We start from the raw sequence: 23345 nt of genomic DNA, 5'->3' as shown, positions 1-23345 counted from the left end.
TTTAGAGCGGAATAGACGCTTGGCGCCTCGTAACACTGCTGCTGCTGTTTGTAGCAAAGTGTAAAAATGGAGCACCCCCATTGCAAAGAATTAAAAAAAGAAAAAAAAATGTGAACATAGCGTTTGTGGCGTTTGCTTGCCATCCCCTGCGGTTGGCTTGTCAATATCGCGATATTGCAGTTATTGCGACAGCCTTAAATACAAGAGTAAGAAATCTGATAAACCAGTGCTGAAACATGCTAATTCAAACCCGGAGAAATGTAGCCGAGCCAAGCTACAAAACTATGAAGAAACGCCACGTCATGCATGTCAACTATGCACACGCATTACTGTATGTTTATATTTGCAAATCACCCCGCTTAACCTCGTCATTTATCCTTGCCCTGTGGTGATGATCAGTGTGTCATGTACATCCAGCTGGTTTGGCAAGAAGCTTTTAAGCGCACCATGTTGCTGTGTTTGCCTTTATCAATTATACACCAGCACTTCAATTATACATCAGTACATCTGTGTCATAGACCTTCTGTCTGACTAAGTGGACCACTCAGCATGACACAGCAGTAACCGTCTTACAGACACTAGGGTTTCCCAAGTCATCCTTTGTCTTATTCATTTTTTTAAAGGTAATTAATAAGCTTTTTTTGTTTTCAGACCTTTTGATATTGATTTGTGGATTAAGACAACTAAACCTAATGTAGGAGAGCAGAAAAGTAAGAAAGACACAAACTTTGGCATGTTAAGGTGTTTTTGTGTCAATGTCCTGCCATGTTTGTCCCATTTTATTTGACCTATTTGTTTGATTTTGATTGTTGTGTTCCTCTCCCTTCCTTCCTCCATCCATTCCACCATCCCCTTCTTTTCTCGTCCCAAGGTTCATTGTTTCAGATGTCCACTGAGAACAAAGAAAACAGTGATTTGGGAATCCCATGTAAGTTGATGTTTTATGTTTTATCATCATCCATCTTCCTTTTGTCTTTACTCATCTTAGTGTTTCTGTCTTTGTTTGAGTGTTGACCTTTGGCTCATACTTTGTCTTTTATTGTTACTTGTCATTTTGATGAGAGTTTTGCTTTTGTCTTATGATCTGTTCCCTTCATGTGCAATCTTTTTGCTCTGCCGATCAAACAAAAGTCTTCAAACAGTAGCTTCACTAGTTCCAAAACTACACTCTGCTCTCAGACAAAGGAAGTTATGCTAGATTAATAATTTACACCATTGCTTGTGTGATGGAAATACGAGTCTGCAAGGCCTAGTGTATTTATTTAAGGTGGGTGTTTCTATAAATCTAGATATATCAAGCCATATTTGCACAATTCCTTTACCGTCCTCTGGGTATTAAACAATCACAGCAGAAACTGCAATTAGGGGTTTTCCTCTTTCAAAATACAACTTCAAACTCTAATAATGTCATATATAGTTGACCTTCTATGCCATTTTACTGCATTTTCCTTTTACTTAAACTGCAGAAAATAGAAAAACAAGAATGCCAGTTGCATTTCGTAAGACATGACATCATACAAATATCATAAACTTAACTTTACAGGTTTTGCCTCGAAGCATAAAAAACCTTCTGTTATCCATTAAGTCCTATTTTATTATTATTTTGTATGTACTTTTATATTTTCCTTGTCTGCTAATAAAACACTCTTCCGTCATTTAAAATGTAGCGCAGGAACCCAGAGTTGTGTCTGGACAGTGAATGCACCACAGTGGTGACAGATTCCTTTAATTAACTTGATTATTTCTTTCTTCCTGTCTGATAGCAGAGAATCGATTCAACCCCAGTTCACTTGATTCACAATTTGTGAGTTTGTTGCAGCTGTGGTCATTTTGGAGAGTAGCCAGACAGCTCTGGATCGGTGCCAAAGTAGGCAATTTGCCTTAGTTCTGAACACTTGCTTTGTGTTTACAAGCGTATTGGCTCACTGAGAACTCAATGGAGCGCGGTTGAACCACGGACACTGAGCTGAGTGCATTTTGGATTTGGTTCCACTGATTTGACCCATTTTCTTTGAAGTATCATCACAATGAATGATTAATATGTCAAATTAGCCTCTTGCTAATGCATCATTTGTCGAAGAGAAAAATTAATAACAGGAAGGCACAGGATCACCTGGCAATGAGAGCACTTCTTTGGGAGGTATGAAAGCTACTGAATGAGTAATAAAAAGGGTGAGAGATGATAATAGGGTGTCAAAAATCTATTCAGTACTTTCTTCCTTTCCTGCTCTCTTCCTCTCTTTCATCACTCTCACTGCTACTGTTGCTTCCTCAAAGTGACATAATGAGAGAGATTTTCTACAAACAGAAGAATTGAGAGATGCAAGAGGGAAAAGACCTCTGCCATCTATTATTACCGCACTTTTTACTTCTCCCATTGCAGGAGCTCTCGTTTTATCTTCAAAGCAATCTATGAGCGTCTGTGATGTGTTCTAATGACTCTCGTTTAGTGTCCGCTGAAGCAGTTTCATCGTGCCGGTGTGTTTTGTGAGATGACTAGTCCCAGACAGATACGGACAGAGAGAGAACTGGAGATGAGATGAAGAGGCAGTCGTTGCTCATTTAACAGATTGTCAATCTGGTTTTATTATTCAAAAGTACAGTCAGTAACATTGAGAGGTGGCATGACTTACTAATCACCAAGCTTTAATTTATAACTCAAATCACATTTCCGCATCCACATGCCCATGTGCAGCCCTGTCTCCTAAAAATTACGTTCCCATACAACGAAACTGCATTGTGAATTATGTTTTGGGAGAAAAACATTTTTTGTCACAGATTATTTTAGTTTTTGACATATCACAAAGATTTTTGTATTGATAGTACCCAGAAGTCTGCATAGGAAGGAGGTCAGGGTCACACAGACACAGGGCTTCCACCAAGGAGATGTTCACTTATTTGAATTTATGCATTTAGCTTAACGCAACAAACTCAATTATGTTTTTTGTTTTTTTTTACTAAATCTAACAAAGTAGTTTTGTTGCGTTTTTTGTTTTGTTCTGTTTCAATTTACAACATGTTTAAAACTGTTTAAAACTGCAACGGTAATCTTGGAGAAAAATACATTGTCCTCGAAACATATTTGAGAATGCACTTTAGTTGTATGGGAGTGTAATGTTGTAGGAGACAGGGCTGCAACGTGGGACCGTCAACATTTCGCCCAAATGTGAACATGTCCACCTATGCAGACAACAGAAACAGAACCGTGGCATGTCTGCTGTCCATGTCCTGTCCATATCAGGGCCTTAAGTCAGATTACAAATGCAATACTGACCACCTCCATATCTGGTTCGACATCTAATAGCTGTGTTAGCAAAATCTGATTCTGCCTCCTCAGCTGTCAGATAAAGAGTTGATATGGAAGATTTCTACTGCTCCACTGCAGAAACTATAATCATACTGTATCTGCAGGGAGGTGATGCTATTTGGTCAATACCGGAGATTTGATAATTATATATAGGTGCTGAGATTTATTTTTCCAGAACATGGCCCCCTGCCCGTATTCCTTGATACCAACAGGAATTTTAAGACAATGCCCATCTTCTCCTGAAAATTGGTTTTTGATTTCTAGACAAGTAGGACCGGATTGTGGTCTTCTCACAGTCTTAGGGTGCTTTCACGAGGCATAATCCATTTAGCTACTCCGAATCAGAGTGAAATTGATACTTTTGGTTCTCAGTTTAACAGTGCACAAAGTAAAGTTAAAAATGAAGTTGCTGAGGAGGTGTATACAAAGCAGAAAATGTATTTTTCGTCTCGAGAGCTGCCTCTTCAATGCAGGGAATCGCAGACTTTGGTATAATGCTGTCAGTGTTTTTTCACTTTAACTTGGCAGTGATTTACTGTGCGTACGAATCCCTTCTCTTCCTGTTTATCTCAAATTACTTTATAAACGTCACTTTTTTTGTGGACTATATTAAGCATATTCTGTATGTTCTCTTCGGCCCAGATGTCATAAGTGAGAACAGGGCCCTGGTTTACCAACTGTTGTCATAGGTTATCTCATGTGTGAAGGCTGAAAACCTTTAGCCTCAAGCCAGAAAAAGTAAAATGACAAAACAGCATTATAATTATCACTGCTTTATTTTGCATTTGCACCCTAATTTGTTTGCTTTTATGTCTCTTTTTTTGCGAATGAGGCATGGCTGTTTGTGTCAGTCACAGACCAGCTCGGCTTGAGGCGAAGAGAGGGACGGGAGCTGTAGATTTGTGCGGAGGGAGGCAGCTTTCTGCCTGTATTTCGTGATTCACATTTGTTGCCAGCGGACACTGAAAGAGGTCATTTCAGTTGGATAAAACAAGTTGCATTGAACGGCTTGTATTCAGTCCATTCGTTAAATAGCTAAAATGTTCCTGTATTTCAGGGTTGTTACTCGGTGCTTGCAATCTAATGACTTTATATACCTGTACAGAGTTGTTTGTTGTCATGGAAATACACACTCTGGCTTTAGTGACTCTAAAGTGACCAAGTTATTTCCATCCCCACTACAGGAGATAAGGATAGACATATTTACAAATGACTACTTGCTTTCTCACTCTGACCGCCTCTCTTCCGCTCATCCCTGCCAGTTACTTAGAGCGGATGTGTGTGCCACTGCCAGGAGTGCAGTATGGGTGGTGTTTGCATGTTTTTGCCAGGGAAGATCAAAAAGGCAGTTGAATGAGTTTCAAGGAGTGATTGTCCACACAGCTCTGCTTTGGATGCAGATCACAGAGAAGATAGAGACAAGCTAAGCTGAGTTATCCTTGTTTCCCCCTTCTTTAAATCTTCTCCGTGGCAGATTGGACAGACTATGTGAATGACAAAAAGCTCAGCCAATCGATAGACAGCGATCCATGCTGACTGAGGGAGAGCTGGGGCTTCTGTTCCCGCTAGCCCACGTGTGTAATCAACTGTGTGAGAGAGAGTGTATGTGTGTGTGTAATTCCCGCAATTTACCGGAGCCCCAAAGGTTTATTAGTCACACACTTTGGCACACACATGTGGTTACCAACTGTATGTGACCATGTTACCAGACTTTTTATTTTTTTAGATGATGTTTTGCGAATCACAAAGCCCATTATTATTGGGCACAGTGAGGCAAAGCATCAGTCAGACCACTCACACATGCACACTAGCTCAATCACTCGCCTCAACTGTACACTCCAAACAAACTGAATTTGGCATGTGCACAGTGAACACTGGCAAAATAATTTCGGTTGCGCAACCGAAGACCATTTGGCTTCGAGCACACACACAAACACACTGTTCAATCTTGCTCTAGTAAGGTAACACTGTCATGCAAAACTATGACAGATTGCAATGAATTCCTGCCATCAAAAAAAGGAACGATGGTGCGTTGTCAAAACTATAACACATTTTCTACCCTGCTTGAACACACTTCACCATCTCATTCCCTTATGCCGAATGCCGAGACTTCTTAAACTAGTGTTGAAGTACTTGAGATCTGTCCTGCTCTCAAGACCACCTTTTGAAGGTCTCGGTCTCGTTTCGGAATTTACCGTATTTTTACTCCCGTCTTGTATCATTCTCAGACAAAGAGGACTTGGGATTTTATTTCATGACCGGTGAATAACCACGACAGCAGGGATATCACTAAATTGTTGTGTGTCATACAGTGGGGGACTCGCTCTGGTCTTGGTCTTGACTCAGTCTTAACCCATCAAAGTCTTGGTCTTGTCTCGGTCTCGATACACTCTGGTCTTGGTCATGACTTGATCTCAGTTTAGGTGGTCTTGACTACAACCCTGTCTTAAACCATCATGAATCAAAATGTATGTATATTTAGATTCTATTTTTAGATTATAATGTCAGTCTGTCAAAAAAATCTATAGTGTATATATATATATATATATAAATACCAAGAGTATGCGCTTGTATGCGATTAGAAAAACATGCGTACATGGAAAACAGTTGTGTAAAAACCACTGACGTACACGTAGCAAGTGAAAAAAGTAGACTTTCAGAGCTGTGTCTCACCTGAGTTGTTGTAGAAACTATAATAGGCAGTGATCTATGAGAGTTAGGATGTTCTTCAAAGGGCAGTCTCTCATATATACACACACACACAGCACTGCCTCTATATCAGCGGTCTGCAAATTGTCAGAATTTGACTCTGATTGATCAATAAGATCATTCTCAGCGTCCTCTCCCAGTTTATTTTTTTCTGCATTTGTTCACACCTATGTATACAGCATATGTTATTGTGTGTGTGTGTGTGTGTGTGTGTGTGTGTGTGTGTGTGTTTGTGGGTCCTGACCTTTAGACCAGAACATTATCCTTCTATAGAGAGTTGTCAGATATTTCAAAGACGTATCGCTTATTCAATTCCTCTCCTATTTTTAATCTAAATCCTATTTAGCCAGGCTTACAGGCGAGTGCTTCGGACGTGAAACTGCTTGTCAGGTACAAGGGAGGAAAAGCACAGGAGATAGTCGACTTATGGATAAAAGTTAATATGGATGTGTGCACGTCTGCCCACGCATTCATTGCAAGTGTCTGTGCTCGCATGAGTGCAGATGAAAATGAACATAGGTGCGTACCTCTCAGTACTTAGTCAGACATGTGCTCCTTCCTCATTCTATCACTGCCGATTTTGTCATTCTGGCTTCACAGAGCAGAGCCTCGGGCCACGCTTAGATACACACAGAGGTCCAAACACATTATTCATTCATCTGGGTTTGGTCAAAAGTGCACACCCACGTTCAGTCCCTTTTTCAGCCCTTATCTTGTCACAAAAAGACAGCCTATTATGCAAAGCTGTCAGACAATAACAAGAATGAAAGAATTGACAATTTTCAACCAAAGCAGCACTTTTGTTTTTTATGTAGAGGCTCAATGAAATGAAAGACCAGAGAAGTAGACACAGACGGAGCACACAGAGGACTTGAGTGCTGGAGAAAAGCTACTGTACATTAGTGCCAATTTTCTATTATTTTTTTTTTCAATTCAGAAAATGTCATTGAGCGTTCAGAGAGAGAGACTGAAGACGTTTTTAAGATTAAGCTCAAAAGTGAAGTCAATCCATCAAGGAAATTGTACTGCATGTTCATGCAGCAGAGAACTTCTAATGGTCTATTTTAAAAAAATAATAATAATTGAACTGAATTTTGCATGGTCTATTGTGGATCCTGTAAATTCAGTGAGTCAGAGGATCCTTTATTTTTCTCTTATATGCAGTATATATTTTTGTTATTCCATCCATCCATTTCCTTAAGCACCATTTGTCAATGAATTTGCTTATTTTGCCACAGTCTAGATCATGTGTGTGATGTTTACTTGTAAGGTGAAAGTGACAATGGAAATGTAGGACAGAGAAACAAAGAAAATAGGGGGGAAAAAGTGAAATTTTTTGGCATCCCGCAGTTATATGTAGGTTACTCAGGCAGGTAGAAGCTCTAATGGGACGTGTTGTTTCATTCATCTACAAATCAAACAGATGGAGACGGAGAGACACAGGGAGTCTGAGAGAGAGAGGGGTGAGCTATGGAGGGAGAGGAAGATCTGAGAGAGATGGGATGTAAACTGATAGACAGTGAAGAAAGGATTTTTAAAGCCCACTGGTATAAAACACGTTACACTTAGTACACATACGCACATATATCCAGAACACATCAGGCCATAGCCTAGTTAACTTATCCTAAAGTGCCCCACAACACTATAGGAAAATCAGAAGTTTAGAAGTGATGTTTTTATGGCTGTCTGGCACCCCACATGTTCTGAAGTTATAGACCTTCAAGTTAAAGCAGTTGCAAGATAAAGATTCCCTAAATAGAGGAGGATGATGGTGATCATAATTAAGATCAGGGAGTTGGTACTTAAGAGGATTATCCAATTCTATTCCCCCTTGGCAAGTGCAAGGACCTTGATAACAGGGCAACTTTGTGCAGCTGTGTCGTCGGGGTATTTTTATAGCAATCTCTTAAACATCAAAAGGAAATTGGTGACTGCATGTGACAAAATCCATAGGGGTTAAACTTTGGAGATTTAAAGGTGGTGCTCTAAGTTTGAGTTAAATGTGATGAGCAGATATTTGGCGGCGATATAACAAACCCCCAGAGTGTCATAAATGTTTGTGAGAGGAGTGCAAATTCTAAAACACAGATCAGAGGTTTTTAACATGAATTATGAATGTTCCCTTTCCTCCACCACAATCTGGTTTATATAACAAACTGCATGACATTTTCAAACATTCAAAATTAAACTGGAGATCAACTTTAGGTAGGCAAGACGACTCTGGTGGAGGTTAGGAGGTTACAATAGTTACGTTTAGGACTGGAACTAATGATTGTTATTATTATTATTATTATTGATTCATCTGTCAGGTATTCTCTCTTTTAGTTAATTCGTCCTTTTGTTTATATAATGCCAGAAAAAAGTCTTGGACCCCATTGGTTATCGGTCTGACGACGATTTAGCCTCTAGGGGGAACAGCCAATAGCAGATATCTGTGTGCCGGTCATTGTTTACAGTCCGATTAGCAACTAGAGATGCGAGAATGGAGTCTGAGTTGAGCAACAACATCTTCGCCCAGATTGTTTCACAAGTAGCCAGTTTACACTCAGTTAACAGTTTATTTTTTAGCTAATAAAAAGCTAAATCGTCATCATACGATAGCTGATGGGTTCCGCGATTACTGCACATTCCGGCCAATGCGTTCCGCCACTTTTGTGTTCCGCCTATTGTTCACCTGCATGCAACCAAAGCCTGCTTAAACTTGATTGGTCAATAATACTCAGACCACAAACCGACAAAAAACAGAACGCTTCCAAAACAAAATCTTGTCCCAATGCCTACAGATTCAGCATTCATATGCAGATATCTGTTTATAGAGATTCATTTAGATTTAAATTAGCAGTAGGTAGAATTGGAGCAAATATGATTAAATAAGTTCTTTATATGAAACGGTCAATATATACTGACAGTAGTGCATGAGACAGGTAATCTGAAAAAAATCATGGGCTTCTGTGTCCTCCGGTGCTCCTAATGGCATCTGCAAGATTTCACAGACCGGAGGAAAACAGCCAATCAGAGCCGAGCTGAAGCCTAGCCGTTTTTGAGCAGCTGTCAATCACTTGCGAACCCCAATCAAACGGTCAAACTAGGCAGTGCTGATCAAATATGAATCAATATTCTGTTACTGTAATTCCTATTTCTCGCCTCAAATGTTTTCTGAAACATCTTGTAGTGTACTGTTTAGCTGGAAAATTAGAAAGTTGAATGAACAGCCAATAGGAACGCTCTCTCTCTGAAATGACCTGTGATTGGCCAAAGTCTCCAATCACAGGCTAGATTTTTTAAAGCCTGAAAACAGAGCCATGAGGAGGTGCAGAAGTCTAGTTTTCTCTCAGAACACTTGAATTACAATATGCTGAAAGGTTATAACGGAATTTTTGCCCAATTATGCCAAAAATATTCTGCATGCTGCTGCTTTAGGTGACTGATCCTTTCAGCTCGAGTTAGTGTCAGGATAAGATTTTGGTTGTGGTTAAATGAAAAAAATATGACTTAAATATCAAGTGTTTCTCAGAGTAGAAAACGGTAAAATGTGAACTTTATTTTGGATTCTGGTTATTGGAGGGAATTACAGCCACTATGCTCCCTGATATCATGCACCATGTTCATATACATTACCACAATGATAACATCTGATTCTTGAAGCTTTCCTTGTTTCTGTGTGCACATATTTGCATTTTCAGACATTGGATACAATAGTGGTTATTTTGCAGAATACTGTGTCAAAGGGCTTGACAACATTGTGGTATTTTTTCTATGTCCTGGACAAAGTGCCCAGAGACATTTGGTTCATCTCAGTCACAGACTTAATTAAGAGGGACATGCTTTGCCCTCATATGCTCAGCTCCCCAGAGACACCAGAAGTGGTTCATAGCTCCCTCAAGTGGTAAACGAGTAACTAGCACCATCAGGAGTGACCTCTCTTCTGCGGATGTGTGTATCATGCTTAGGCATATGTGAGCCTGGATGTTTGTGTGCCTCATCAAAGGATTCTTTCATGCATAATCAAGCTCATGCTTTCTGAACTTGTTCAGATGTGACAACAGCAAATCCTTTAGCAAATGACTCAGGCTGTTTGTAGCTAAAAGCCTGTTATCTGCCTCTCAACTTTAAGGGCAGATTAAAAGGAGTATTCCTATACTTTTCTGTCTTCTTCTTAATAGCTGCAGACAAATCCTTTCCTACTAGCTACAGAGGACGTGATTATACGAGGAGTGCTTTAAGTGTGAGACTGCTCCAAAAAAGTTTCACAGGCGCTTTCATGTTAAATATGTAGGATTGTTTGTTTTGTTGCTTTGAAGTTCAAGTGCATTTTCCACTTCTTTTGCCCTGTTTTCCTCTTCTTTGCTGTTATCACCTCTCTTCTCTCCTCCTCTCCTCTCCTGTTTTATTGTGCCCTACTTGTTTCCTCTCATCTTCCCTGCTTCCTTATTCTCTTTTTTATGTGCTTCTTTTATTCTCTTTATTTAACTCCCCTTCCCTTTCTATTCACTCCTCATCTACTTGTGTGTCCTCTTTTCTATATTCCTCCCCTCTTGCTGGCTTTCCCTCTTATTGCTTCCTCATCATTACTCCCCTGTGCTCTTCTCGTCTCATCCTTAACTCATTTCCTCTCCCCTTCATCCCTTAACTCGGCTCATACCTTTTACCATTCACGTCACCCATCACTTAAAATGTTCTTACTCTGCTTTAAAATATGGATCATGAATGACAATTTCCACCGCTGTTCTCACCGAAACACCATTAAAGTCTCAGCCGGATTGAAAAAGGATGTTAGGACCCTTGTAAAATAATTAACAGCCTTATTAAGTTTTAAGAGTTGCTACCGTTCTTTTTTTTATGAAAGGGGTCTCTGTGTCTCTCTACCTCTGTCTAGACAAATGATCATATTACACAAGCTGGGGGGCTGTTTGAATGTTTCATTTGAAATGAATCCTATACAGATTGTCCTTTTGAGTCCGATAGGTGGTCTGAGGTAAAGTGAAGAATGACAGAAAGCCATATCAAGAAGCCTGCGATACATTTAATCTCCTCTTATAAATATTACTTTATTCTCTCTGCCCTGCTGTTCCATACGAGTTATTATTGTTGTAGCTGTTTATTGCCACTTTCCTTTCTGATATCCATTTCCTCTTAAGCAGATCTTTCATTTCAAGCTTAACAATATCTGTCTGTTGTGTCTCTTTGTGTCTCCTGTAGCTGCTCCAAGTACAGATGATGTGGCGCTCTACGTGGGCATCGTCATCGCAGTGATTATGTGCCTGGTCATCTCGGTCATCGTGGCGCTCTTCGTCTACCGCAAGACACACCGCGACTTTGACTCTGACATCATCGACACCTCTGCACTAAATGGAGGCTTCCAGTCTGTAAATATCAAAACAGCCAGATCAGGTAAGGAATGCGAACATTCGACCCAATATCCAACTCAAGTAGAAGCACTGATACTTGGTTTAAAGAGTGACTTAACACCAGGCTGAAAAGCAGTGTTTCACTGCCCCCTTCTTTAGTTGAAAGTTTCCAGCCTGTTGCACGTGTAATCACGCCCAACAGTGATGTCACGGTTTCATTATGTGTACATCACTCCGGCAAGGTGAGAAGTCCAACCACTGGATGATTTTCAGGGGGTGTTTAGTTACTTTTTATATGGTAAGATTTTTTTGTTGAAAACAGGTAAAAACAAAAAGTTACAAACTGTGACCGTTGGGGCTTAATGAAAAAAGATAAATATGCTGTTTGTGTTTGTTTCCAAGGTACAATGGCATCTTTCTAAACCTAACTGAACACAATAGTTACTGATTTTAGAATGCACTCAAAAAAGTATTAAAAAAGACACCTAATTAAAATAAAGTACATTACATGTTAGAGCTGCAATGATTCATCGATTAGTTGTCAACTATTAAATTAATCACCAACTGTTTTGCTAATCGATCAATCGGTTTGAGTAATGTTATAGGAAAAATAAGTCAAAATTCTCTGATTCCAGCTTCTTAAATGTGAATATTTTCTGAATGGCTTCAAAGCTTCGTCTTCTGCCATGGTAATCAACCTCCAAATCAGTATTCAAATGCTTTGTTTGTTTGTTTTTTGTTTTGTTTTAATATATGTATAAGTTTGTAATAATGAAGTATAAATCCCCAAAATAGCCCATACTACATTGCAGCCCTACTACATGCAATGACTTGCTTTTCACCTCATCTCCTTTCAAGTATTGGTTTGGGGGTTGAAGTGCCTCTCTCTTACACTCTCAATGGAAGGACTACCGATTTGTTTTTACATAATGTGCACAATGATAGATAGATGGATCAATAGGCAGATGTATAGATTGATAGGTGGATTCAGAACACCAGATGGGACCATGCCTCTATGGAAATAACTGTATCTGCTCTGTCCTCATTGAGGCTTTCATGCTAGCATCATTTTGTTTCTCTCCTCGGCCTCCGGCTGTCAGTCTTTGCGGCTTTTGGAATAATCTCCGTCTCTACCATAGACCACTCTCCTCTATCAAGGAGTCTTTCTCTGTCATTCTCCTTCTCTGTCTCACTTTTTCTTTTTTCTCCCTTCTCATCTGCACATTCAAGTCAATCACATTTCCTGTTTATCAGCATCCCCGTCTCTTCGTCTCCGCGCCTGTCTTTCCCTCGCCGTGTCTCCGTCTCTCTCCCGTCACAGTGACTCCTACCGTAACAGACACTCCCTCCCTGTTTGTCTTCCTGTTAAAGTGGAGCCATCTTTCACTCTCCTCTGTCTGTCCTGGTTTCTTCCTCTCTGTCTTTGGGGAATGGATAAGACAACAAGAAGCACGCAGCCACACACACTTGTACACCCGTGTGCATGCATTTGAGAGCTTACTGGAAATGCCAAGATCGGACAGGAAATGTGGATGAATCAGGGATCAGCCCACGGATGCCATGAACTTATGGCTTTTCCTATAAGAATCTTTATTTGTCAAATAGATGACTTCAAAACTCTAAAAAATTCAATAAACCTGAATATCATGCTCAGAAATGCAGTCATGTCATGTCATACACCCCACAAATGTGGATGAAATACTGTAAATCAGATGGCTTAAAATAGTTAATGACAAAACAGATGCTCATACTGGTACTCAGCATACTTAATAGTACTTTATAGTCTCCATTTGGTCAATAAGAAATGGCACTTTAGAAAGGGGTTACGTCAGTGGGCAACTCCGGGGTGTGAAAAGTGAAGACAATGTGGAAGTGCCTTAAACTTGCATTCTTTCTAACAGCCAGCAGGGGGTGACTCCTCTGGTTGCAAAAAGAAGTCTGATTGTATAAAAGTCTATGAGAAAATGACCCTACTTCTCACTTGATTTATTACCTCAGTAAATATTGTAAACATGAGTTTATGGTCTCAATAGGTAGTTTCAAGTCTTCTTCAATACAGCATGATGTTCATTTAGTAAATTATGGTCCCATTTAGAGTCAAATAGACCATAAAGCAGGGGATGCTTTAGGGCGTGGCTACCTTGTGATTGACACGTCGCTACCACGACGTTGTCCGGTCTGGGAGTTGTCTGTGTTTTCGTCTTACAACTTTAACCCTTTCACAGTGTGTTTTCAGTTCATGAAAGTTAATTATAATTCTTTCGGTCGCCTGAAAATGTCTTATTCAGTGTACGTTGTACTTAGTTCCAGCCTCTCGTGTCACATACGGTTGCAAAATACCAAGCTGGCGATGGCGAAAATGCCGAAATCGAACTACGTCCACTTCTTATATAGTCCATGGGTTACGTCTTCAACATAGATTTTGTGTTAATCAAGTTGAGTGACATCTACAAACTACAGCTCTGTGCACCTCTAAACACCTTTAACAGGACACTTTAATAGTTCGCTTTATGTGGTCAGTTGTGGGTGGATGATCAAAATTCAAACCATGGTATACAGTAAAAACAAGGAAAGTGAGGTCACAAAGGATGCAACAAATTGGCAAACAGCAAGCTAAAATAATTGTGTGTGTATGTGCGCATGCACGTGCGTGTCCGTGTGTTTGTACAAGGGCGAACGCCTTCGCTTGAGCGGAGATTGGGTGACATTTTATCAGCAAAGCATTAGGATGCTTGTCACTCTGCGTCGAGGGACCATCTACGATTACTATTAATGAAGAATTATGTCCCTGCGTCTCTCTCTCTTTCTCTGCCCCCCTCTAACTCTCTCTCTCTCTCTCTCTCTCTCTCTCTCTCTCTCTCTCTCTCTCTCTCTCTCTCTCTCTTTTTCTCTCTCTTTCTCTCTCTCTGTGGTTTTCCGTTAGTTGTTAATTAAATTTCAGCAGGGATGATTTGGCAGAAATACCCGCTGGCTTTAAGGGTAAACAGCCTGGTGATAGAGAGAGGAAGAGAGTGATATGTGACAGATGTGTGTGTGTGGGTGTGCTGGTGGTGGTGGGGGGGTGATAATGAGGGATTTTAAAATTAGAATGGATGGGCTCGTGGAGGGAACGACAGGATTTCAGGCTCTACGCCCAAAAAAAGTACGGTGCCTGGTGTGAACAAATCTGGAATTGTTCTCAGTAGGTAACAGGCCGTCCTGTGATCCCAATTCCAATTAAATCTTGGATATTTGTTGGGTTTTCTGATGGGAGAGAGTTGTTTATGCAGAAATACACTTCGGGGTTTTTCTGCACGTAGAATAAATTGTGTTAAACTAAAAAGGGTTGTGGCAGGATAGCTGAACAAAACTAGCTACGAGAGTGGCTGAACTCGTCTTAAGGAGTCGCTTGGAGCACATTCACTTGATTCACCTTGGTAAAGTAAATCCCCATGTAGGATTTGCTGTTTGTTGGTATTGCCAAATGTATTATTATTACAATCAGGAGCACTTGGCTGCAGCATCTTTCCAATTACCTTGAAGAAACATTCTGGCAGACGGAACAAACTGAAGTCAAGTCGGCGTTGTTAAAGCGTTACCAATAATTTCAAAAGGGTTTTAGCTTCTTCATTACAAAAATGCATGTGTTAGTGAGAATTTCCTGCAAAAGATCAGGACCTCATTAAAGCCTCTACTGTATTTAAGCCAGAAATGTTGGGAATCAAAAGAATGGAGTGATTGCTAAAGGTAAAATGAGGTAGTTGCATTTTAAAACTTAAATCAACACTCATGTTTTTCCTTAAGGGACCCCTTTTATATTATTGAATAAGCTCACGACCCCTGACTAAGTGACATATTATATCCAATGCATAACAATAACGGTACAGAAAAACTGATAAACTGTACAATTAACCCAAATAGTGAACGCAATAACTGCAGGTAGTTTGTATAAAATGCGCAATTCAGATGAATTTTGAGCAGATTTTGTGTGAATATTGCATCAGGGATGGGTTTTCAGGTTATTTTGTAAATTTTAACAATCATACATCCTTAATAGTCTTCTGTTTTGACAAATTCTGTCTTTTCTTCTCCCTGACGCTTGGCCATTGTTCTATTTACTCTTTGGTTGTTTTAACTGCGTACTTTTCTAATGCAGGATGAAGCTGTTTAGCCGAGAGGAAAGGCTCTGTGGATATAACTTGTTTTCAGGTCTTCACCGTGCCCTTATGCTGTTAGATTTATATCTTAAACAATAATCCAACCTTTAAAAATAACAATTTTATTTAGCTTTATTCACAGAAACAAATTAAATGCTGAAATATAGGCCAACTGTATATCTTTTTTTAAGTTGTCTTACACCCCTTAAAATCAAAAAGGCCTTGAGACCCCCTGTGAAGCTTTGGCAACCCCCAGTAGGGGGTTGTGACCCCCAGGTTGGGAACCAGTACTGCAAACAGTACTTGAATATTGCATGCACATAGATTAGCATAGTGTACTGATTAGCAATCACCATGCTCCTACAGTTGCCCCCTTCGCTTACGCACTTTTCCATACCAAGCACAGAGGTGAGTCTCAGAGAGTCTTATCAGTCCCCACCGACATCATGTAATTCACATATACTGATTGAGCATGTATAGTATAATGTACTATGTGTTATTGGTATGCAAGATGTGTTTGCATACGTGAATGTTTTTGTAGTGCCCATGTTTTACATTGCAGATGTGTTTTATTTATGAGTGCTTGTGTGTGTGTGTGTGTGTGTGTGTGTGTGTGTGTGTGTGTGTGTGTGTGTGTGTGTGTGTGTGTGTGTGTGGGCGCTCGAGTGTTTGCTTGCAGTACATGAAAAGTTTCCACCATTAGCTTCAGCTGTGACATCTCCAGAAAGAGCAATGTAAAACATCCGGATACTAGGGCTGTCCCGAAGAGTATTTTTTGGGCTTCGAAGCTTTGGTGAGAAATATTTGAAGGTATTCGAAGCGTCATGGTGCAACGAGGTGCTGCAGGCTGACATGTTTTTCTGTCTGTTTGTCTCCATCTCCCCCGTTTCAGTGCCCGAGACAGCGCCGCTGCCACACTACTGTACATACACGCATCTCTACACAGAGCAAACAGCAATATCAGTCTGAGAATAACTAATAATAATGTTGAATATGAATAATGAATATGAATATATAAAAACAAAACAAGACAAAAAACGAAGCATTCGAATAGTGAATGGCAATAGTCGAAGCTTCAAAGCATTCCGGTCAGCCCTACAGGATACACACCGACTATAAGACTCGGGAGAGTTTTATTTCGTTTTCATTGGTGTTTCCATTCACAGCTTTAAAAATAATTTATTAGATAAGACGGGTCAATCTATTTCTTTGTTTAAAATGAGACTATGTCACTTAAAAAAGAGGAAATAACACATTCTTCCTCTTACAAATGGAAATGGGGATTTGCTGCTACAGTCTCACTTGGTATGGTATGACCATTGGCGTATGGTGGTTAATGTTAGCAAACTTTACATACAGTAGATGCTGTGGAGCTGATGCTACTGTGTACATTTGCTGACTTTATGGCTTTTGAATACTCCTGTTACACCACATTGCATGTCTCAGATGAGCATGATGACTCAAGTGAATCTCAGAAACTGAAGACCAATTCGATATGCAATTGTGGCCACAGTGGAGCAGCCGCTGGTTGGCAAACATTACTAAGTGTTGCTTTAAGACTCATTTTATTTTTATTTTTTTTGTATTTTAATAATATAAACATTTTGACCAGGTTGATATTGGTTTGCCTACTGATTTTAAGGTTTGCTTGAATATTGCACATTGTATATTGTCAGTGGTATAGTGGAGGGTATACGCAGGTGTACCCACCTCTTTTTCTGGCAGTTTACAGTATACCCACCTATCAGCCAAAAAGCCATTGGAATATATAGGACAGTACACCCACCTCCTCCTCAGTCACCTACTACCCATCAACCTAGTAGTACACCCACCTCCTCCTCAGTCACCTACTACCCATCAACCTAGTAGTACACCCACCTCATCAACGACAACTACACCACTTTATATTGTCTTGCTTCTATTCTAAATAAACTACATTTACATCATGATGTATGGATAACAAGGGTAAAAAGACAATACTTACAGTATAGCAGGATGAGTGTTAACTAACTGAGCCCAGATAGATCAGTCTTAACAATTGTCATTGCCAATTAACACTGTCATGTTTTGTGGTAAATGTGCACAGCAGGTTTTGTCAGTCAGATTTGACTCGCATTTTGAAAATAGACAGTGATGTGATTAAAGTGTGACAGCTTCTTTGATTGGGTGAAGTCAGAGTCGTTGACAACATTTTGAAGAGCTTAACAGATGACATGAAGTTATACCGTTCTGTTATTATACAGTGTAAAGTAAGGTCAGATTTCTCTGTCTGTCTCCGTTTCTCTCTCTGTCTGTGCAGCAGCCATGATATGATAGTCCGTGATCCAGGTCATGCCCCTGTGTGCTGCAATGCATCATACCGGACACTGATACCTTATCGGCAGCCTTGCCTGCTCTCGTCTTACTCCCCTTTTTCCTGCTCACTGATCTAAAAGTCCCACACAACCTGTCCCTTACTGCAGCCATGTGTTGCAGTTTAGACTGTTGAGGATATCCAGCTTTACCCTTTATTTTCCCTCTCTGTCTCAGCTGCCACTTTCTCTGACCCTGTCAGCTGTTAGTTGAACAATCGAGCATTCGGGAAAACTTGACCATTGCTGTTCACTGTATTTGTGTGCTGTATTTTCTCTCATTAATATTAATTCATTTTTTTCTCCCTCTCTCTTTTTTGTGTTATCCCTCTAGCTGATCTACTGACAGCTCCTCCTGACTTGACAAATGCAGCTGCCATGTACCGCGGTCCAGTGTATGCCCTCCATGATGTTTCAGATAAAATCCCGATGACCAACTCCCCTCTCCTGGACCCTCTACCCAACTTGAAGATCAAAGTCTACAACTCTTCTGGTCTGGTCACACCGCAGGACGACCTCGGAGGAGACTTCACATCCAAACTGTCTCCTAAGGTAATGCGATGCATGTATCCCACAATCTAACGTCAGTATCTTGCATCCACTTCTATGATTTTGACAGTAAGATATTCTGGATGAGCGCAGTAGGGTTTTGAAACATTTCCTCCTGAAGTGAGGTTACACTGCAGAAGCATAGTGAGAAGTACTGAAACACGGCAGCTATGTATCCCCACTCACATAAACACAAAACCAAACACCATTAGTATACATGCAGCTCAGTGCCCCAGTTTCCTCTCTCAGCTCTGTCAACTACATGGCATGCATACCAGAGTCACTTGTCACAAATACAGACGAAACCGCTCGGTTTCATCACTGCACCTGTCTCGAGGCAGTACAAGAGCTGAACTCACTATCTTTGAGCTCTACATGTCGCTGGCACTTTCTTTTGATGATTTTTCTCTGTTATTATTTTTTAATTGTTGACTTTTGGACCTCCTGACTGACCTTCCCTCGCTAATTTGGGGATATTTCTTTGCTATAGTCTGGTGTTTAACACATTTAAGCCACTTCTTTTCAGCTTTGTGTGATGTAGCGGAGTAAACTACTGAATGTTAAGTCCTTATTTTACATCTCACAGTGGACATTTTGAAAGGGAAATGCAAAGCAGGTCATATTTTACTACTTATCCTAGGGTGGTTCCGTAGGTCTACTGTAAATCCACCCTTTTCTCTCCGCCTACCAGCTCAGCCCTATGGCAGTGCTTCCAGGCAGATGCAGATCGTCCCTGTAGTGTTTTACTTAATGGTTACCAAGAAAACACAAGGAAAAATTGAACCGTCTTGATGAGTGCATTCTTGTGGAAAAGGGAGCATTAACAGATTGCTCTGTCAATGCTCACCCTATTCAGCCAGGCAAAAATAAAACTACAATGACCTATACAAGCAGATTGGCCCTGCACAGTGAAACTTCTCTGGACCTCCGTGAACCTTTGGTTTCATTAGAATACATCTTCCTTCTTTCATCGTCTTTCAGCCTCCACAGAGCATGGGTGCAGCTTGCTTTTATGCATAATGCTGTAGTATACATAGTTTATAACTATGACCAATGCCTGCCAACATTATAGGTCAAACTCAGCACAGTAATGTAACAAAACTTTGCCATGACATTGACTAAATTCTTACCAACCCCATTGGTAAAAAGTTATATTACAGTTTCAAGGATTTTCCACATGCAGTCTGATTCTTCTCATGCCGTAGAGGTGAAATAGCATTAATATATATATATATAAAAAGTTTGATTTTTAAGGTGAATGCTGCTCTGCTGCCCAGCCAAACCAGACCTTGATTCATCCGTCCTATGTTTTATTTACCATTTAATACCTTCAGACTTCCAGTTCATCCAGTCCCTACCAAACAGCTTCATACCCAGTACTGTCTGGTACAGCATGTGTTATGTTATGCATTGTCATTCATATTATTCTTATCATTCTGACTCTTGTCTTTTGATGACTAGGTAACTCAGTCTCTGTTGGAACACAGCGACACCATGAACCTTCGCAACCAGAGCTTGGCCCGAACACGAGACCCTTCTTGTACCGCTCATGGATCCTTCAACAACCAGGGAGGACACCTCATCGTACCCAACTCTGGTAAATGTTCTACACACACTTAACAGCTAATCATAAATCTGGTTAATGTCCAGTGATGGTTCAGTGACCAGCTGTGATTTCTTACCTGTGTGCTCAGACAGGACACAAATTTTAGAGGTTGTGATACAAAGTCAATGGAAAGATGCAAGAGGGCACAAATTAGATTTTTTGATTATTACATGAACAAATAATAATGCATTACTAGGGCTGTCAATTGATTAGAATATTTAATCGCGATTAATCACATGATTATCCATAGTTAATATTGATTAATCGCAAATTAATCACACTTAAATGTACCTTAAAGGGAGGTTTGCCAAGTATTTAATACTCTTATCAACATGGGAGTGGGCAAATATGCTGCTTTTTGCAAATATATGTATATATTTATTATACGAAATCAATTAACAACACAAAACAATGACTAATATAGTCCAGAAACCCTCACAGGTACTGCATTTAGCATAAAAAATATGCTCAAATCATTACATGGCAAACTCGAGCCCAACAGGCAACAACAGCTGTCAGTGTGTCAGTGTACTGACTTGACTATGACTTGCCCCAAATTGCATGTGATTATCATAAAGTGTCTGTAAAGGGGAGACACGTGGGTACCAATACAACCCATTTCATTCACATTTGTTTTCCTTGCCAAAATTTTGCATATGGTTGGAGCGTTATTTAGCCTCCTTCGCGACAAGCTAGAATGACATGAATGCTACCAATGTATTCCTTAGGTTTTCTACTTTCATATGATGCCAGTGTCTTCAGCTTTAATACTGAGCCCGCTACAACCTCTGAAAGATAGAATTTCAGCCGGGTCCGATGAAAGCCCGTCTGATTCAAGGTTATTAAAAATCTCAAGTTCCATTAATGCGATTAGAAATAACATTAACTGCTATAGATCAAGGACAAGATTAAATGTACATTTCTTGTACTAAAAGCTGACCACATAAAGTGTGTTTATAGCAAATACTGCACAGTCAACATAATACAAAAAAACAGCCTTGGGATGTTCTCCAGCTACCTAGTTTTAAAAGGAAAAAACTTTCAGTAGACTTCTGTTAGGATTTAAAAGCAGTGGGCAGACAGAAATAATGAATAATGTAACCTGCTGATAGGAAGCAGCTCTCAGAAGCTATAAAACATTGCAGCACAATTCACTTGATGATATATTCAAGAGAAAGTTTTACACAGGTTGCCTTTAAAAATGATTATTCAATAATTAATCATAATGATAGAGTGATAATGGGTCGCACATTCAATAATTCAGTTGTGCATGGTGAAATTAATAAATCCTGTGATGAAACTCATTATTTTTGCCTCCATCCATCCTGCCTCCCCTGTCCTCCCTCCTGCAGGTGTGAGTTTGTTGGTTCCAGCGGGCGCTGTTCCTCAGGGTAGGGTGTACGAGATGTATGTGACTGTGCACAGGAAGGACAGCTTGAGGTAAGTTTCTTTTCCCTCACTTTTCCTCTCTGTGGCTTTTATGTTTCTCTTTGTTGTTCCCTGTTGTCACCATTTTTCTCTTCATCTCAGCATCTCCCTCTATGTTCTTTTTGTTCTTTGTTTTTCTTTGTCTCCATCTCTCTTCTGGGCGCCGGCTTCTCAGACCTGTTTGTTTGGTTGCGTGGGGAGGCTTTCACAGTGTGACATGGGCTTAGGATGCACACCATTGGATGAATCATTATTATTTATAGTGTATAGTGCATTAATGCATACTTTCTGTTGGTGATTCATTCAGCGGCGGTCAGTTAGTACCACACATTGCCTATATTAGTGCCAGAATTAAAGTTGAGAAGATTATAAGGGATTTTTTTTTTACACATTATTACCTACTTAACATCATAATCTGCACAGTAATCCAACAATGTTTTGTAAATGTTAGAATCAGTGCTATTACCCAGATGTAGAGCTCATAACCCCCCATTGTTTTAAAATGTGTGAAACTAATGTTGACTGCAGTGCGACAACAGATTTTTTTTCTCACTTCATGCCCTGTTATAGATCCAAAAAACAAACACCAAGCTTTTGACAGCATATGCAAAGAGATTGCCGTTTCCACAGTAACTAACAGATTAGTGGTTATTTTTGGGATTACTGTAATCCTGTTACATGTGCTATAATCCTTTACTCCCAGACCCTGTGCATGAGTGAGGTAAAGCTCTCTGCGGTACATGAGAGACAAGGGGGAAAATGTCTGTATTCCAGCTGTTGTGTAAAAATGTCATAGATGCAAATTTGGGGAAGTTATCAGCACTCTATTTGAAAGTGACCTGGCCCCATAAAATGCCTACAGTATGGCTAAACAAAAACAAAAAAACATGCACAAACACAGTTAAACCATTTATATTGACAGCAAGTGGTAAATTTGAAATCCATCCGCAGAGCCAAACATTTTCTCACATAGTGGTATTCAGCCGATGCAGATGGTTTTGTTTTTATTTGGTTTTCAGAAATCCATGTCTGAGATTCCTCCATCCACCCCGATGAAATGGAAGTGAATGAATTGTGTTTGTACCTTTTTAAAGGAACAGTGTTTAACATTTTGGGGGATCTATTAGCAGAAATGGGATACAATATTCATAACATGCATGCATAGTGTATAATCACCTGAAATTAAGAACTGTTGTGTTTTCGTTAGCTTAGAGTGACACTGGTTCTAGCGAGAGCCTTCCCGTTTTTACGTTACCTGAAGGCCACCGTAGTTCTCCGACACGCTTGTGAAACTGTGGCAACGATCCGTAGTGCAAAACCGTGGTACCGCCAGCCGCCGTCTGACTTCCGTTGCGCTTAAAGTAATGTTAATATGGAAAGGACGGCCTCTGAGCGAGGCGAACGGCATTACCACAGTTTTGCACTCGGTAGCTCATGTTACCACAGTCTTGGAAAGGGAGGAGTGAGTGGAGGGGTACTCTGTTGGTTGCAATCTGCAACCACACCAGTAGATGTCACCAAATCCTACACACTGTACCATTAACAAAACAAATCTTAAAAAATCAAAAGCAATATCTCTTTTAAGAGTTAGTATCCCGTTTACATTGGATAATAGTTCCAATAATACCTGTTTGCTGCTAGGTTTGTGCCTTATCCAATGTAACAAGGACACAGTTTCTGAAGGACACATTGCTTTTCATTCTTTTCAATATAGTTATGTAATGCTGTGAGCACTACAAACTAAATGCAGTTCACTTTTATAGTATTTAGGGTGGTGACAAAACTCAGCTAGTAGTATCTGCTTGGCTTAATACCACAAGAGTTAAGTGAGGAAATGTGTTCTTAAATAATTTGGGTGAATCGGCTCTTTATAGCCTCTACAAGACCTGAGCTTTAGGACACTTGTTACAG

The 23345-nt window shown here is 40.0% G+C and overlaps 1 protein-coding gene across 2 annotated transcripts in view; it reads left to right on the top strand.

Annotated features, from left to right (window-relative positions):
* The window catches only part of LOC141769103 (netrin receptor UNC5C-like), a 231106-nt gene that overhangs the window by 188960 nt on the left and 18801 nt on the right, over nt 1-23345 (top strand). Inside the window, exons 8-12 of one of the 2 annotated variants that reach the window (XM_074637823.1) lie at nt 872-928; nt 11216-11407; nt 18186-18403; nt 19862-19997; nt 21359-21446. In XM_074637823.1, the coding sequence (XP_074493924.1) occupies nt 872-928; nt 11216-11407; nt 18186-18403; nt 19862-19997; nt 21359-21446 (691 nt within the window). The remainder of the gene's footprint in view (nt 1-871; nt 929-11215; nt 11408-18185; nt 18404-19861; nt 19998-21358; nt 21447-23345) is intronic. The other variant, XM_074637824.1, reaches the window with a different exon arrangement.

Source organism: Sebastes fasciatus, chromosome 6, assembly GCF_043250625.1.
Source record: "Sebastes fasciatus isolate fSebFas1 chromosome 6, fSebFas1.pri, whole genome shotgun sequence".
Taxonomy (NCBI): Eukaryota; Metazoa; Chordata; class Actinopteri; order Perciformes; family Sebastidae; genus Sebastes; species Sebastes fasciatus.
This window is presented reverse-complemented; position numbering and strand designations above follow the sequence as displayed.